The sequence below is a fragment of the Saccostrea cucullata genome, unplaced genomic scaffold, assembly GCF_032062105.1.
Source record: "Saccostrea cucullata isolate Sc308-1 unplaced genomic scaffold, CSIRO_AGI_Scuc_v1 ctg294, whole genome shotgun sequence".
NCBI classification, from domain to species: Eukaryota; Metazoa; Mollusca; class Bivalvia; order Ostreida; family Ostreidae; genus Saccostrea; species Saccostrea cuccullata.
The window spans coordinates 455,737-474,072 of record NW_026936003.1 but is presented as its reverse complement, the minus strand read 5'-3'; the positions used below and the strand labels follow the sequence as shown (position 1 = coordinate 474,072).

General features: G+C 33.3%; 1 protein-coding gene and 1 long non-coding RNA gene across 3 annotated transcripts; both read left to right on the top strand.

The window, feature by feature from the left end:
• The first annotated feature begins 7,665 nt into the window (after nucleotides 1-7,665).
• On the top strand, nucleotides 7,666-13,267 carry LOC134244543 (uncharacterized). Of its 2 annotated transcripts, XR_009987242.1 has the most exons (3): nucleotides 7,666-8,102; nucleotides 9,678-9,823; nucleotides 12,758-13,267. It is a non-coding gene; the product is annotated as an uncharacterized LOC134244543 (long non-coding RNA). The 2 variants fall into 2 exon arrangements; XR_009987241.1 differs by lacking the exon at nucleotides 7,666-8,102 and having other exon boundaries at nucleotides 9,484-9,823.
• Nucleotides 13,268-14,832: 1,565 nt separating this feature from the next.
• LOC134244525 (fibrinogen-like protein 1) lies at nucleotides 14,833-15,793 on the top strand. The gene is made up of 2 exons (XM_062726786.1): nucleotides 14,833-15,013; nucleotides 15,117-15,793. Exons 1-2 carry the CDS (start codon nucleotides 14,833-14,835, stop codon nucleotides 15,791-15,793), a joined length of 858 nt encoding a protein of 285 aa, XP_062582770.1.
• Nucleotides 15,794-18,336: the final 2,543 nt, after the last annotated feature.

The window sequence follows — 18,336 nt, the reverse complement described above, 5'->3', positions numbered from 1 at the left end:
CCCAAGGCCAAGTAATAAATTTTTATATGTTGTATACTGGTTAATTAATCCTTTTTTTCACTTGGGAATAGAAAGACATATAAGTACATAATTTAAACTAGTCCAAGTACTGTAAATCACTTTTTATTCGCTAGAACTTTATTTTAGCGTGTTGGCGAAAAATTAATTCTCACGTATAATAGTATTCCTTAAGATTATATAGAGCAATAACCACAATTCGTGAAAATTTTGTCTCGTTTATCAAGAGTCAAAGACTATTTCGCTTAAATAAGGTGTCACGAAAGTTAAGTGATCTACAGTGTATTTACATGTATTTTAAAAACAAAATGAACACTCAGAATTTTGACCAAAAGTATAAGCAACAAGAGGCCCAGGGGCCACAGCGCTCACCTGAGCACATCGAGCTTGAATTTACCCCCCCCCCTCCAGGCGTTATCATTTGAACAAACTAGAATGTACACTACCTGAGGATGATTCCATATAAATATCACTAATCATAGTTTAAGTACTTGAAAAGAAGAATTTTAAAAGGTTTCCCTATACATCCCTATGTAAAACTTGGGTCGGCCATTTTGGCCCCACCCTTGCCGCGGGGGTCATGATTTGAACAAACTCGAATCTACACTACCTGAGGATGATTCCACATGAGTTTCATCTTTTCTGGCCCAGTGGTTCTGGAGAAGAAAATTTTTAAAGACTTTTCTTATATATTCCTATGTAAAACTTGGGTCGGCCATTTTGGCCCCACCCTTGCCCCAGGGGTCATGATTTGAACAAACTTGAATCTCCACTACCTGAGGATGATTCCACGTGAGTTTCATCTTTCCTGTCCTAGTGGTTCTGGAGAATAAGAATTTTAAAGATTTTTCTTATATATTCCTATGTAAAACTTGGGTCGGCCATTTTAGCCCCACCCTTGCCCCGGGGGTCATGATTTGAACAAACTTGAATCTACACTACCTGAGGATGATTCCATAGAGTTTCATCTTTCCTGGCCCAGTGGTTCTGGTGGAGAAGATTTTTAAAAGATTTTTCCTATATATTCCTATATAAAACTTGGGTCGGCCATTTTGGCCCCACCCTTGCCCCGGGGGTCATGATTTGAACAAACTTGAATCTACACTACCTGAGGATGATTCCACATGAGTTTCATCTTTCCTGTCCTAGTGGTTCTTGAGAAGAAGATTTTTAAAGATTTTTCTTATATATTCCTATGTAAAATGTGGGTCGGCCATTTTGGCCCCACCCTTGCCCCGGGAGTCATGATTTGAACAAACTTGAATCTACACTACCTGAAGATGCTTCCACATGAGTTTCATATTTCCCGGCCCAGCAGTTCTGGAGAAGAAGATTTTTTAAAAATGCCATTAATTTTTAACAAATTCATAATTATCTCCCCTTGGAAAAAGGCGTGGCCCTTCATTTGAACAAACTTGAATCCCCTTCACCCAAGGATACTTTGTGCCAAGTTTGGTTGAAATTGGCCCAGTGGTTCTTGAGAAGAAGATTAAAATGTGAAAAGTTTACGACGACAACGACAACAACGACAGACGACGGACAAATTTTGATCAGAAAAGCTCACTTGAGCCTTCGGCTCAGGTGAGCTAATAAAAAAGTACTATAATCTTTTTGTTCGGATTTTGTTCGATGTGTTTCTCTTTATATATTAATCGGCAAAGAATACATCTAAACCTCATTAAAATACAAGCTTTTATCAAGAATTTAAACATATAAATAATGTATTATCAATTATGATTATATGAAGACTTACCCTTGCTCACCCTCGAGTTTTACAATGTATTCCGATTGTACCAATGTTGAGTTATCAAAATCGCTGACTACAATTGGTCCCTGAGTTTGGATTGATTGCATGCCTCTTTTAGGAATAATATATTTTACATTCATTTGCATTGACACATAACCTCCACCCTGCAGAAGTGATAGTACATTCATGTACAGGTAATATTAGTCTCAGCCAATGGCTCAAATGAGTCTAATAGATTGTCAGTCGTCTATTGTTCTGTTCTGTTTAACTATGACAAGAGGCCCAGGGGCCACAGCGCTCATCTGAAAACATCGGCTAGGAAAAAGCACATATCAAATCAGAACTGAATGCTTACTGAGGTGGGGGGGGGGGGGGGGGCTTGAATTTCAACCCCCCAGGGGGTCATGATTTGAACAAACTAGAATCTTCACTACCTGAGGATGATTCCATATAAAAATCACTAATCATTGTTTTGAAGTACTTGAAAAGAAGAGAGAGTCATACCAAATTTGGAAAAGATTGATAAATCCTGTTACTGATAATATCATTTCCATTAATCATGTGTGCTCCATCATTCTTATGCCAGAGCAAAGTCTTACTTGTCTCACGTGTACCGTTTTCTCTGTAAAAAACATAACGTAGACGTTTTAAGACAAAAGAACATTTGGTAAAATAAATACATGAAAAACAACAACGAAATTATTAATTTATTTGGATACCTGTATGTAACGTTTAACATTGCATATCTAACGATAGATTCGCCAAATCCACTGCAGTTGATCCACTTAACAGGGATTACGACATCCGATGAAAATGCTTGACCACACAGAATGGTTATGACCTATATTCAAACATCATCAAGTTTAATTATTTTTTAAGTAAGCTACTTTAATCAGTAGATCGAAAAAAAACATGTACGTATATACTTAGTAAACAATATCTGGATATATTCTAAATCCAGAAAATATGTATCTTTTATGTCAACAACGACCAATATCAGATTTGAGTTTTACGAAAATTTCAGACTTAAGTTTCTCTAGAGATTTATTTTTTGTAAGGAGAAAATATGATATTATTCCATTTTTCTAAGGCGGACTCTGTGTTTTCATTTTGATACAGAAATTTTTCATTGAAAAGTCTCGAAGTCGCAAGCCCCCATGTTATTATTGTAAGTAGGAATACCACACAACGTGTACATGTATTTATTACATTTTTACCCGTGAAATACTGTAATTTATTTATTGAATAAAAATGATATCCTGTCACACTGTGAAAGGATATCAAAATGATATCCTGTCACAGTGTGATGAATATAAGAAGTGCGGAAAAAATCTCGATTTCCCTTTCCATAACGAAGATTGCTGAAAAAAAAATCTTCCTTGACCTAAAATAAGATAGATAAAAATAAATAAACCACTCTGACGGTGAATAAAATGGTTAAAATTACCAAAAATATGTTGCTAAATCCATGCTTACAGTGTTTTCACCTCATATAGCTATGACGTCTCAACCGCTCAACTATGACGTCACGAGCCTATGACTGTATAACAAAAAGACAGAGGCAACGGAAAAATCAAAGAATTTTATTTTAAAAATGTAATAAACAGAAAATTCAATGTTTTATAGTTGAATATGGAATTTATTTCACTCGTGAGACAGGATTTTTGATATTTTCACGAGTGCGAAATCCTGTCCCACTCGTGAAATAAATTCCATATTCAACTACAAAACATTGAATATCCTCTATATATGTGATCCATTATTTAGGAAATTGCAATTTTTTAAATTTCAAGAATAAACCTTACAAGAGTGTAAAAGAAGGAAAATATAAAGAAAAAATTCTTAAATTATATATAAGTTTGAACTAAAAGCTACTTTAGGAAAAATAAAGTGATGCGCGATGTCGTTTCGATGAATCGCATTTAAATTTATATAATTATTATTATATAATCATTATTATTAACCAAATTTTTTACTTACACAAATACTGTAAAGGCAAAGGAAAAACAATTGATTATTATCCATTTGGAAATTTCTTCATCTTCAAACATGTGAAAGAAAATTAAAATTGATTAAAACAGATGCATGCAGAATATGAACAATACATGGTTTACTTTAGAGCGATAATATAACAATAGGTGATTATGATGATAACCTACTTAACCACTTTGATAAATCGTTACAATTTTAATGAAGCCATGATGATAACGTTGATATCCAACATAAAAACTTACATGAAATAAGAATTCAAGGCAAATTTATGTCTTTACTATAAATAAAATAATTTAAGTTTTTATAAATGCATATAATTTTGATATTGATAATACTGAGGTAATGCACAAGTGTATTTCACTTTTTCTAGATTATAAGAAATAAAAAGAAATTAAAATAAGCTGGCATTCTTGGCATCATTAATAAGAATATCTGTAAATGAAACAAACTACTTTACGGGCCTCGATAATCTTAATAAAAAATTCAGATCCAGGAAAAAAGACGAAATTATACAAAATCCTATTTTAGGACGAAGAGTAAAGATACAAAGAATATGACATTAAAGCTGAACACTACTCGTAAATAGGCATAGTCCGCCATATTTCCCGTTCTTCAACGCTCTCCCTACAACTCGTATATAAGGAGCAGATGGCTAGTCAGTTCAATGTATTTCACTATAGAGATCCGACGAGTGTAGACGTACATCTTACAAAGCGTGCTACTCAATATCGATGAAATTATCAAATTTTACGCACTTTCTCCGAAACAGGACAAAAGTATCATGAAAAATGCAGGTCAATACATTATTTACAAACAGAAAATGCATATAAAAACAAGAAATAAAAGCAAAAAATCTAACACCACGATAGGAGTACTACATGTCGGCCACGAGTTTCGAGTGTGCAATCGGGTGTAACGAAAGCGAACGGTTTATATACCCGTCTGACGGTGCCTATTTATGAGAAGTGTTCAGCTTTAAGCAAAATTAATCCACCAACTGTCTGTGTAGAAGATGTATTTTTTCAAAGTAGTTCAAATGTTAAGATCAAATACAAAGGTAATATGTTTTTTAAAACAAACATCCAAATGCTAAAAAAGCGTAGACCAACCTCTCAAATATCAAAAATAGATTTTCAAGGATCATGAAGTAAGTAACCTTTAAATATGTAAAAAGGTAATAAAAACCATAACATAAAGGTGCAAAATATCAAATCCACACCTCTTACAGTTCCCAAGAAAAAGATCAGACAGACATAAAATTAAAGTCAAGTTCAATTTATTCTCTCAAACTAATAAATGGTACATGAGGTTCTATGTACCCTTTATATAAAAACAATATTCACATACACATTCAAATTATAAAGAAACCAAAATAATAATGGAGGACAGACTTGTTCATATACGTGTACTCTATGTAGCTGCATACTAGTATAAATAATACCTTGGCATCATCAGTTGGGAACAGTCCCGAGAATTTGCAAAAATTTGGTTTATTACAATATTGGTATCTCTATACTCTTTTCTCATTCTGTAAAAATGATATTCAAAAATAAAGTGATACTCGTCACCTTTTGTCGATTATTACACACATTACATTGATATGAAGACACAGGGAAAAGTGACCCTTAGGTGTTGGTGTGATTCTTCAGTCAATACTATATGGCCAATCACTTGTGGCGGTCAGCCGGGTTCGATCACCGGTGGCCAGATAGCTCAGTTGGTAGAGCACCTGACCGGAGTTTCAGGGGGCCCGGGTTCGAATCCCGGTCTGGTCCGCTGCATTTTCTCCTCTCCCGTTACATTTGGTGCCGTGACCAGGATTTGACAGGTGAAAGACCTGCCAGGGATGAGCCTGGGTTGGGGTCTTTGGAGGGCCAAAGACCTTTAAGGAGGGAGGAATGTGGCGGTCAGCCGGGTTCGATCACCGGTGGCCAGATAGCTCAGTTGGTAGAGCACCTGACCGGAGTTTCAGGGGGCCCGGGTTCGAATCCCGGTCTGGTCCGCTGCATTTTCTCCTCTCCCGTTACACACTTAAATCTTTACATGTACCTAAATTCTGCAATAACAGTGAGTTAGAAAAGTTCACTATTCGACTCGTAATTCACTTCGAATAAGGAACCATAACCTTTGGTGACATAAATTTACTAATCAAATTTACCATTTGTATTTTCTTTTTTTTTCGAAAAAAGAGAAGAAATTGTATCACGTGTGGGAGAAACACAATAAATGTTTCAATATTTCCATTTCTTGTTTTGTTTGCTATGTGATAACTCTTTGAAAGTTAGGTGAGTTGATTTCTTGATAATAAACCGAAATGTAAATTTTGTCAATTAAGAGAATGTACATGAGCTAAGGAGGTCCAATATGCATGTTAATCTCGTGCTTTTATTTTTGTGTTTGACGTCAACTGGAGGAGACCATTTAAATAACCATAATTTAAATCAATTAGACAACATTTTTAAAATCTTAATTTAATTAATCTTAATTAATAGAATAGATACTTCCAATCTTTACAGCTAACATGGCTAAAAATGGCAAAGCGATATTGGTGCAAAGGGCATAAGATAACATCGAGGATTAAGTATTTAGACCTTCATCGTTGATCAGGGGAAAGATTTAAGACTGACCAGTTGACCAATCAGATGTTTTAAGTTAACAAGACCTCAACCCCAAGCCAGGGCATCAACGATAGATGGGAACGTGGGATAATTTGCCTACCAGGCGAAGCTAATTCAACTTTCAAAGAGCCATCACAGAGAAAACAAGTAGAAATGAAGTATTTGTAAAATCAATTCCTTTTGAAATGTAAACAGTCAATTCCACACATTTTTTCGCTTCTCCTACAGGTGCTCAATTATTTGAGAAAAAAGGACACTTACGATAATTTGAAATCGGTTCACAATTCGAATAGTAAATATGATTCTAGCATTTGTAAGTCTTTTTGATCTATTTCCACCTTCACAAAAGTACATATACTCCACCATTTGCTCAGTACGATATTTCTTCTTCACTCAATAACCAGCACTTTAATACCGTTTGAATAGAGACTATGTTCCATCGGTGTTACAATTAACGGATATGAAAATTCTCTCTCTGATTCAATAAATGCTATTTATGTTCATAAATGATTTTATGCCCATTTCTTGTGTATTGAAAGTGGGACAAGCGAGATAACTCTAATACTTTTGAGCAGTCTTGTTTTTTGCAACAGCGTCAGTATCAGATTGAGTACAATCAGAGGCAGCGCCATATTTGTATGGAAATACAAGTTTATTTTTGAACAGGCAAGTTGGCTTACAGCGTGTCCAGTGCACAATTAATACATTTAATGGACTTCTGGTGGTGTGATCTTTTGGATTTCCAAGGAATTCAGCACATTTGTAAGTGTTAAAAGACGAGACTTGAAATTCGGTCCTGGCACACGTGGAAGGCCTACGTGCGTTCAGATTTTCCATCATTCGTGACCTTTGTTGTCCCAACGATTTTTGTTTTGTACTGCGTTCTTCCTTCATCAAGATGTCTATATTAATATTTGACTCACACATTCGACGCTTATATCATTATGCGAGGAAATAGAGACAACATGCTAACAATTATATTTAATGTACAAAATGTAGCGATTTCGGTCATTGGGATTAGTGGGGACAGAATAGGCCGTAGTATGCATGGTATGGACATTAGAGTGCTAGAAGAGGAGATTCAAAGAGAAGCTAATTTTACATATTTCGGGAAACGATATCGATCAGCCGCAGGCTGATGAGGACTCGGTAAGGGAAATTGTGTCAAAAATAATGGCGACATGTGTGATGTGACTTGTTTTTAAACCGGTATCATTTAAATACACTATAGATAATTATATGTGTGTCAGTTGTTACCAAGATATTCCACCAGACATTGCCAAGTTGTTTTATATAATAAGTAAATAGTCTTTGCAAATCAACTTTTAAAAGAAGACGTTAAAAACAGAAGGCAGGTTGTGTACTGGAAGTTAAAGGGCTTGAGGAACTCTGTAGTGAATAACTTATGTGACGGTGTACACATGAACCATATTGGCAATGTAAATATTACAGGGCAATCAGGGGTGCTGTGATACATAGTACAAGCGATAGCTAGATAAATATTTTGTATGTCATTTAGCCATATAACAATTATGGTTAATTTGCAATTTAAATTCAGAAACAGGCAATACATGTATATATAGCTTATTATGCATATATGACACAATGTTTTACTTTCAGCAGATTTTTATTTAATCACATATTAGATGCATTGTAGAGAGCCAGTCCAAGAGTTGGAAATACAGCAAGGGACCCTTGTGATCAAGCATTTATTTTTACTTAGAACAGTAAGTCTGGAAACTTTTTCTTCTGCAGGAGTTGCAGAAGAGCCTGTGATAATTTGCCACATGTTCAAGTATGAGTGGTAATTTTGCACATTACTGAACAATTAGTGGTATTTCAATGTACTACTGATTCTTGATAATTTTATCAAGTTACAAATGCGATAATTCTATCGCTATGCTTTACAATAAGTGACAATTTTATCACGCCTTGATCAGTGCCGAATCTTGATAATTCTATCAAGTTATAAATGCGATAATTCTCTCGCAGTTAGTGATAATTTTATCACGTCTTCATTAGTGCTGAATCTTGTTAATTTTATCAAGTTACAAATGCGATAATTCTATTGCTATGCTTTACAATAAGTGATAATTTTATCACGTCTTGATCAGTGCTGAATCTTGATAATTATCAAGTTATAAATGCGATAATTCTATCGCAGTTAGTGATAATTTTATCACGTCTTCAATAGTACTGAATCTTGATAATTCTATCAAGTCATAAATGCGTTAATTCTATCGCAGTTAGTGATAATTTTATCACATCTTGATCAGTGCTGAATCTTGATAATTCTATCAAGTTATAAATGCGATAATTCTATCGCAGTTAGTGATAATTTTATCACGTCTTGATCAGTGCTGAATCTTGATAATTCTATCAAGTTATAAATGCGATAATTCTATCGCAATGCTTCACCAGGGATAGTGAATTAATTAGTGATATTGCAATGGTTTCTTGATACATTGTGTAGCTCTATTTCACTAGTGCACTTTAATTATACAGATTGTTTAAAAGTAATTCCACCCTCTTATGATGTCATAGGTTTTTGCAAAAACTGTAATTAATTTAAATTCATACCTAAATAGAACAATATCTCTTGGAACAATGCTTTACAATAAGTGTAATGATAAATATTGTAAAGTTAAAGAATTTTAAAAAATGCATATTTTCTAAATTTAAACAATTATACCTTTTTTTTTTTTTTTTTTTTTTTTTTTTAAATTGTTAACAAGGGCAAGAACTCCTTCTAGGGTCTCTTCATTCTGGCATTTGCTATATTGTAAAATAGTTTATCTGATATTCACAATTCAAAAGTATCTTTTAAGTAGGAAGTATTTAGCAACACTCAGCATCAGAATTATGCATTTTAGCCAGTTTTACTTATTTTTCATAATACTGTTTGTAAGAAATGTGCAATTTTTGTTATGTTGACATACACTTCTGTGTATTTATGTTTTGCATCTTAAATAATATGGTGACCTATATATTTTCTGCAGGAATTAGAAAGTTTAAAGTATATTTAATGAAAATAAATGCAGTTTTTATACTTTGAACCTATAAAATTGTGAGGATGGAATCGCCTTAAGATATAAACAATAATTTGTATAAAGAACTACCCTAGAGTCAGGTCTAATGGGTAATTTTATCCTATTGCCTGATATGGGCTAATATTTAGATTAGTAAATCAACAATATTTTTGCAACATTTATCAAAAGCTGATAATTTTATCAGTCATAGATAGGTTGAATTCTTGACATGATTTGTATAAATTAGGCATACATGCTAACATCCTTTTACAGAGATGAGTACCGGTAATAGGCCTACAGACTATGGGGGTGGTTACAAAGCCAGTTAATTTACAACAAGAGGAAGTCACAAGTGACACTCCAACAAGCAACAATCATTCAAGCCAATTAGAAGATGGCAATTTTACCAAGTAATTCAGGTTCTAATTAACAAACAGCATCTAAGGAGTTATCACCTAACGTAGGGGTTAAGAATCCCAGTATCATTGGGCCATTGGGTCTCTGTGAGATTCTAAGATAAAAAAGCAAAATCTGGGGAAATGAATTAGTTTAATTTGGAAATTTGTTAGGAATCAAAAATAAGAATAATTATAAAGTCTTTGAAATCAGAGAAAACTTAGAAGGGGAGTGTGAAATCAAGCCCAAAAAGCAAACAATAAATTCAGAAATCCATAGTGAGGCATCGGCTATCAGTTTGGGTAAATCCAAAGTAAGTCTAAATTCTGGGTTTCTGGTATTTATAATAAATTAAAATCTGTTCAATATCAGGAGGTAGAAGATGCAGTAGGTTTAATAGGCATATATGGGAAAGATTGTGGGTTGTTTAAATTGGATATTCAGAATGCATATAAAATCATTCCAATACATTGTTCAGATTGGGAATTTTTGGGTTTTACTTTAGACATAGAATACTATTTTTACAAAACTCTCCCTATGTGACTTAGTTTTTCTTGTCAGTTATTTGAAGAATTCGGTACTGCAGTACATTGGGTTTGTGAAAACAAGTTAGGCTTACATGGGAGACTAGTTCATGTTTTTGTTCAAGGATATTGGTATTCCAATTAACGAGTTAAAAACTGTCCTTCCATACACTTCGCTTATATTTTTGGGTATCGAGTTGGATTCTATTTTGATGGAGTCATGTTTACCACAAGACAAGTTAACTAAAGCTAGACACCTTCACAAATTCACAAGTCTAAAAAATCTATAATATTACTAGAGTTACAGTCTGTAATACATGTAGGTGTGTTAAACTTCGCCTGTTCAGTTCAACCTTTTCATCATAGGAAATTGAATAAGGAAGCTCTAGCGGATTTAAATGCTTGGGGTTTGTTTTTAGAGCATTTCAATGGCAAGTCACTGTTTTTGTCAGAGCAATGGGACAATTCTGACTCATTACAGTTGTATATGGATGCAAGTACATTGTAACATTGGTTTCAGTGGTTATTTACGAAATCAGTATTTTAGTGGTATATGGCCTAAAACCTGGAAAATCTATCATATTACAATAAAAGGAGTTATTTCCCAGTGTACTTGCAGTTCAACTTTGGGCAGATCAGTTAGAAAATCGATGTATTATCATTAATTTTTTTTTTAAATCAGGAATTAGCATCATCAACTCATAATACTTATCAAAGGGCAATTGAATATTATTATTGTTTGGTGTCATCATTTTGCTTTGCCAACTAAAGGTGTACCAGCAAAAGCAGAAGCTTAAGATATCATTTTGTTTATAGCTTATTGTTACTGGCAACCTATGTTTCAGCATTAAGTATTCAACATAAGATAAGGAATATGAAAGGCCCAACTTTTAGTGAAAAAATGATTACAAGGTTACAAGAAAAAGACAAGCTTAGTGGACCTTAGGTTACCTATAACACCAATCATTCTTAAACAGCTGATAGCTTCTTTACAATGTACTACAAGTTTATATTTTGTACAGGTACTTATGTGTATTTAGTGGCATTTTCACTGTAAATTTACATTTTCAAAAGACAGAAATTGTCATTTATGGACAGTACAATCTGTACATTTTTTAAGAAAATACTTCAGACTGCCCAATAGGGTTGGAGTTGACTATGAAAACTTTCCACATGGTAAAGGTCAATCTTACACTTTGCATGTGAAAAATGACAGCAAAGATAACACAATATGTCCTGTTCAGGCCCTATGGACATATTTTCAATTATAAAAACCAACTTCTGGTCCTCTTTTTACTTTCATAGATGGGTCACCGGTGTCACGGAAATATTGTACAGATCAGTTATATTTGTCATTAAATTTGTGTGGGGTAGATTGTAAATGATATAAAGGTCACAGCTTTAGAATCAGAGCAGCCACAACGGCTTTTTCCTATGGAGTTCTAGAGCAAAAAATTAAAGCAATGGGGCGGTGGTCATCAGACGCTTTCAAAAAGTACATTCGAATCCCCTTTGTAAACCTTTGACTGCTCACGATGTGAGGTTGAGGTAATGAGTTATGACCGTGGTGACAAGAGCATCTGGTCAGATTGTAATTCATGACATTTCAAATCTACTCTGAGTTGAGTTCCTATAAAGTAGTGAGTAATTTGTTAACTTGTTTGGTTGATTGCAATCAAGTGTTTTAATTACTGGTGTCACAAAATTATACCTGATCATGGTGACAAGAGCATCTGGTCAGATTGTAATTCATGACATTTCAAATCTACTCTGAGTTGAGTTCCTATAAAATAGTGAGTAATTTGTTAACTTGTTTGGTTGATTGCAATCAAGTGTTTTAATTACTGGTGTCACAAAATTATACCTGATCATGGTGACAAGAGCATCTGGTCAGATTGTAATTCATGACATTTCAAATCTACTCTGAGTTGAGTTCCTATAAAATAGTGAGTAATTTGTTAACTTGTTTGGTTGATTGCAATCAAGTGTTTTAATTACTGGTGTCACAAAAATCCTGATCATGGTGACAAGAGCATCTGGTCAGATTGTAATTCATGACATTTCAAATCTACTCTGAGTTGAGTTCCTATAAACTAGTGAGTAATTTGTTAACTTGTTTGGTTGATTGCAATCAAGTGTTTTAATTACTGGTGTCACAAAATGATACCCGATCATGGTGACAAGAGCATCTGGTCAGATTATAATTCATGACATTTAAAATCTGTTTTGAGTTGAGTTCCTATATTAAACTAGTGAGTAATTTATTTGGTTGATGTCTATCAAGTGTGTTTATTACTGGTGTCACAAATTATACCCAATCATGGTGACAAGAGCATCTGATTGTAAAATAAATATCAGACCAGTAATAGAGAATATGAGGGTTTGGACAATTGTCAAAATATGTGAACAAGTTTGACACATTATTTGTTTCAGGAAAGAGGACATTGGCTTAGAAAAAACATTTTCAACCATGATGACAGGAGCATCTGGTTGTATCAAGAAGTAGTAAAGTTTTGATGTAATTATGTATCTAACAAAGTTTGTGTACAATGCATAATAATATTGTATTGTTTTACAAGATTGAAATAGTTTCTTTGTATGTTGGTAATGTGTTATTTTTCATTTTTTGTATCCAGTTTGTATGAATTTTAGGGATACTTCTATTGTAGTAAGATTAAGACTCGCACTTAGGGTTGGGTGGGGATTACTGCTGATGACAGTTCAGATCTGCCTGTCATTGGCAGTAAGTGGCATTTTTACCTTACCCCACCTTTGATGTAAAAATTTTATACAGTAATGTTTTGATCTTTTTGGAAGTTGCATGTAGTGATATTGGTATCACTGCAAGGTTTATAAATGTAAATCTATCAAACTACATTTTCATTTTTGTAATAGTTTTACAAAATTGTCATTTGGTAATAAATGACCTTTTTCAACTTTAAACGGTGTTGTGTTTGAATCAGATAGTGTAATATTACATCAAACAGAGCAACCTCTAGTGCGAGTATCAGGAAGATGGGCATAAATGCTATTTATGTTCATAAATGATTTTATGCCCATTTCTTGTGTATTGAAAGTGGGACAAGCGAGATAACTCTAATACTTTTGAGCAGTCTTGTTTTTTGCAACAGCGTCAGTATCAGATTGAGTACAATCAGAGGCAGCGCCATATTTGTATGGAAATACAAGTTTATTTTTGAACAGCCCTCCCACCTCTCCCTAATAGTTAAATATTTATAGTGTTCTTAATTGATGTGAATAATTTGACAATAATTTTCCATATTTCTTTTTTCAGTAGGTAAGGCATTTTTACCTTACCCCACCTTTGATGTAAAAATTTTATACAGTAATGTTTTGATCTTTTTGGAAGTTGCATGTAGTGATATTGGTATCACTGCAAGGTTTATAAATGTAAATCTATCAAACTACATTTCATTTTTGTAATAGTTTTACAAAATTGTCATTTGGTAATAAATGACCTTTTTCAACTTTAAACGGTGTTGTGTTTGAATCAGATAGTGTAATATTACATCAAACAGAGCAACCTCTAGTGCGAGTATCAGGAAGATGGGCATAAATGACTTTAATTAAATTCAACTAATCAATTAATTAGATTTAACTTATTATTGACTAATTCCAGAAATTCCAAATACTGCTCCTTTATGTAAAGAGCCTTTAACTGAAAAAAATCTTACTCAAAGAGATTTTTGAAATTCCGAACATGACAAACATAAAATTGCAACATTTTTGCCAAAAGGTTATATTTCGTTGAACATAAGATTCTTTATCAAGGTTTATGAGGAAAACATGTCGATTTTTTCTTTATTCTGTAAAGCTCGAGGCTTCAAGTGATTTTATATTTATGGACTTCAGTTCCGTTGTTAAATCACTCTTCATTCCAATATTTGTAGTGAATCAGCAATGAGGACAGTGAGGGCACTTTTTATTTACGCCTGGTTTTCTATGATTGATCAAATAAATGGACAATATTTTCGGGAATTGTATTATAATAAAGTAGAAACATGTGGAGAAAACAATATTCTTGGATTATCATCTAAAGTAAATGAATTACACTTAAATACTGGTCTTTCAGAAACAACGGTGCGCTGTGCGTTGCGATGCTTTGAGGAAACAAGATGTGATGGGATTAATTTGTGTAAGAATGAATCAGGAACGTTTTGCCAATATGTGGAAATTCTGAATTCAGTATCATGTGGAGATTTTCTGGATGTCGTCAATTGCAGATTTATACAAAAGGTAATAACAATAGCTGTCCGAATAGATAACAATGAATTATTGTTAAAATAAGTTAGATTTATACTAACAGTGAATAAGAGGTGGAAAAATAGTACTTTAAAAAATATCTACCAGGGAAATGTAAATACGTGAAATATATAATATTTAATAATATAGAGTGTATCAAAGTCCACGTACAATATTTCAATTTGACTGTAAAAAAGTCTTTTTCACACAGTTTTCAAATTTAATGTTATACTTAGCTTGGTGGTATGCCTTTATTGAATAACAACTCCCCCGTGACACTGGAAATGACATCACTATCAATGACATCACATCCTGTTACATTGGAGATGACATCAATGTTGGGGACATCCCAATCTGTTACCCTGGAGACGATGTCACTGCCAATGACAACAACTTTGTACGACCCTCATTATCCATGGAATGGAGGTAAATAAGAAACCTCTTCCCTCTCTCCTTCACTCTCTGAAACACACAAAACGGTCTATAACCCCCACCCCTGATTTCATTAAATTATTTCTTGTATTTTCAGACTGTTCCAATGTTTTGGGTGGTGGTCCGCCAACGAGTAATGTGTATACAATTATTCCATCGGGAGCACCGGCGCCAATTTCAGTCTATTGTGACGTGAAGCCGGAAGGAGTATTTACGCGCATCATGGAGCATGGCGGGAACTGTGGAATTGACGACTGGAACCTTCCTATGACGGATTACATCAGTGGATTTGGGCAGGATGTATCGTGCGATCATTGGATAGGACTGCAAAATATGTTCTATCTTACAAACACGGGCAGTAACTACAAACTGGAAATCAACATAAGGCTTGAAAATGGGAACAATGATTCGATACATTATGGATTTTTTTTGGTCAAAGATACATTGGAATGGACATTGCGACTTGATTCATTCAGCGGAAGTACCAATAATTACCTTGGCAACGGTTTTGATAACCTGCCGACTGCAAGCAGTGCGGATTTGATTGATAATGAAGATTTTGAAGCAAATGGAGTGAATGTTTACGGATGTTCAGGAGGGGATAAATCCGGGTGGTGGTTTTCTCCCAATTGTTTGAATACAAACCTTTGCTTACCTTTAGGACATATCGAAAAAACACTTTATCCTACAACGAGACAAATATTATGGCCAGATTTATCAGGGAATGATCAGGTAGTAAAATATGTAACAATGCAAATTAGAAAAACTAATTAAAATCATGAAGTTAGTTTTGACACCTTTAAATTAAAGGTAAAGATGTTTGGCTTCATGTTTTATACAAAATTAATCATTAATACATTGTTCATGTATATTTGTCCCCTGCTTTTGCGAAAGCGAGGGTACATTACAACTTCTCATTCGTCTGTCAATCTTTCAGTCTTTAAAGCTTAAACCTTGGTCATATCTTTTAAATGTGAAAAGATATGACTTTCCTATTAAGTATATGTATAACTTATGACAAAATCTTTCTAAATACCATAAATGAATTTGGAAATCAACATAAGGCGAAAGGGAACAATGTCCTCAATTTGAATTTGCTTGACTTAATGATTGAAAGTGTACCAGCTATCGTAGCAAGTTAAGTTCACTTGTCATATTCTATTTTATTCCTTTAAAACCAGGAAATATAAATTAATTATTATTCAATTTCTTTAAAAAAAAAAAGGGGAGGGGGGTTCAAGGAAAATTTTTAGATATAGCGGAGCTCTCAAATTCATTGTTTTGAATGAAAATGATACACATCGTAATTGTTGATTTTTCTCTTAAAAAAGGAGGACCTGAAATTTTTCCCATTGCTACTCTATCGTCACAGTTGGTGAATAAGGACAAGTAACAAGTAATTATTCATGATTTATAAATACATGTACACCAGTCTTGGGGCAAATTACATTGTAAAGTAATGTATTGCATTACCGTTATTTCAAGAACTTTGGCACTGAATCACCATTTCGTATATTTCTTAATACAATGCGTTAAATAACCATTACTTTAGTAAAGTAATGTATTACCAAAACCATTACTTTATTACTCTTAAGGTTTTCAAAAATCGAAATACCAAACATTGCAACTACTTTATAACCAAGCATCTCATCCTCTTCAGAACTAAATATATTGAATGATGTTTCAAATATGGCTTCAAGTAATTTATTTATTACACTGTATTTGACTTACATATCGATCTATCAATTATGAGAGGTCGAAACGTTTTATGATTGTCAATGAGATAAAAAAAAAATATACAATTAGCACTTATCATTACTGCGTAACTATTCATGTCATAAAACAGTTTAGCTTTGGGGACACAAAATAAATATTGAAAAATAATTCAAGTATATAATAATAATTCTAATTACAATAGAAATATTGATAGATTATTTGGATCTTATACCACATAAAAATATAAAATACATTGACAAACTTATTAAAAGGGTGGGACAGCACATTTACATTTTGCTCTGATAAAAGTAGAATGCCTGATTTTTTTTCAAAATTCCTTTTTGATACAATCAATTTTCGATGGCCAGCTCAAGCTAGACCACCTCAATTAACGGTTATGTAAACACAGTTAGAAGAAAGGGACTTGTTTTTGGAACACTGCTCTCTCTGAACAAAACACAATCGAATTAATTGTTAGATAACCCCATTAGAAGAATTGTTTGTTTTGATGAAATCTTTTCAAATTATGACAATTATCAGGTAACAGTTTGTATTAACCTCTCATACCGGAGTCTTTTTAAAAAGATTTTTTAAAAGCTTTTAAATTTTCTTTGAAATGGAATTTTATTTAGAATAAGTATGAAAAATTCAATGTGAATTTCAAAAGAATTAAAAAGTGTAGTTATATAGATTGACGCAGAGTGTTTCTATAAAAATGTTTAATAACTTTTTGTGTTCACTTTAATCTTTTGAAAAAATATTCAATGAAAACAATAATTTTAACCTCCTTTTATAATTTTTAAGAATTGCTTTATAAAGATAGTGTTTTGTAATGTAAGCATTACTCTGGGTTTGAGAAAGTAAATTCAATGCATTGTATTACATGTACCATTACATGCAATGCATTTTATTTTTGGAATTTCATATCATTAGCAATACCTCCTGTTCAATTAATGCATTGCAATACATTACCATTACATTGTATATCACCATAACCTTGAAGCAGGCACGTAGGAAGCAATTTCAGTTTGGAGCGAACAGCCATATACTTTGAGTTGGTGGGACAATCACCAAAAACAAAAAACATCAGACGTATAACTGAGGAGGCACAAGCATATACATGTAGTAGCAATGTTTTCTTTGCTATTATTACCACATGTTTTCTATAGTTTTCTGTATATTTTCTAAATTATACCAATAGATCAGCGAAATTATTAATTCAGCCCCCGCCCTCTGGTTCCTATATACGGCTATGTGATGTACACTAGATATATTTGGGGTTGAAAAACTAAGGATTTGCAGTTAATTAATTCAAACATTAGAAATGGTGTTCATCGTAATTTGAATCAGGGATAAGGGATGCTGCAGTGACAAATAATAATGCTAGATTTTATGCATGTTTATAAACCTGTTTTGCCATGTTTTTACGTTCTAAAACTGTTTCTTTTTTATTAGCTTACTAGCTCTTAGTCATTGATAAACTTGTTACTTTGAATCGATTTTGTCAAGTGAATGAAAGCATACCTTGACTTTCATCCTGCTATAAGTGCATATACATGTTAAAAATTGTTATCGCATATATGTCTTTGTTTCATTTTATT

Bases quoted from the DNA above. Each gene is read 5' to 3' on its own strand.
- LOC134244525 (XM_062726786.1), top strand. From the start codon at position 14,833: ATGCCTTTATTGAATAACAACTCCCCCGTGACACTGGAAATGACATCA. The intron at 15,014-15,116 runs GTAAATAAGAAA...TTGTATTTTCAG, and splicing joins TCATTATCCATGGAATGGAG to ACTGTTCCAATGTTTTGGGT.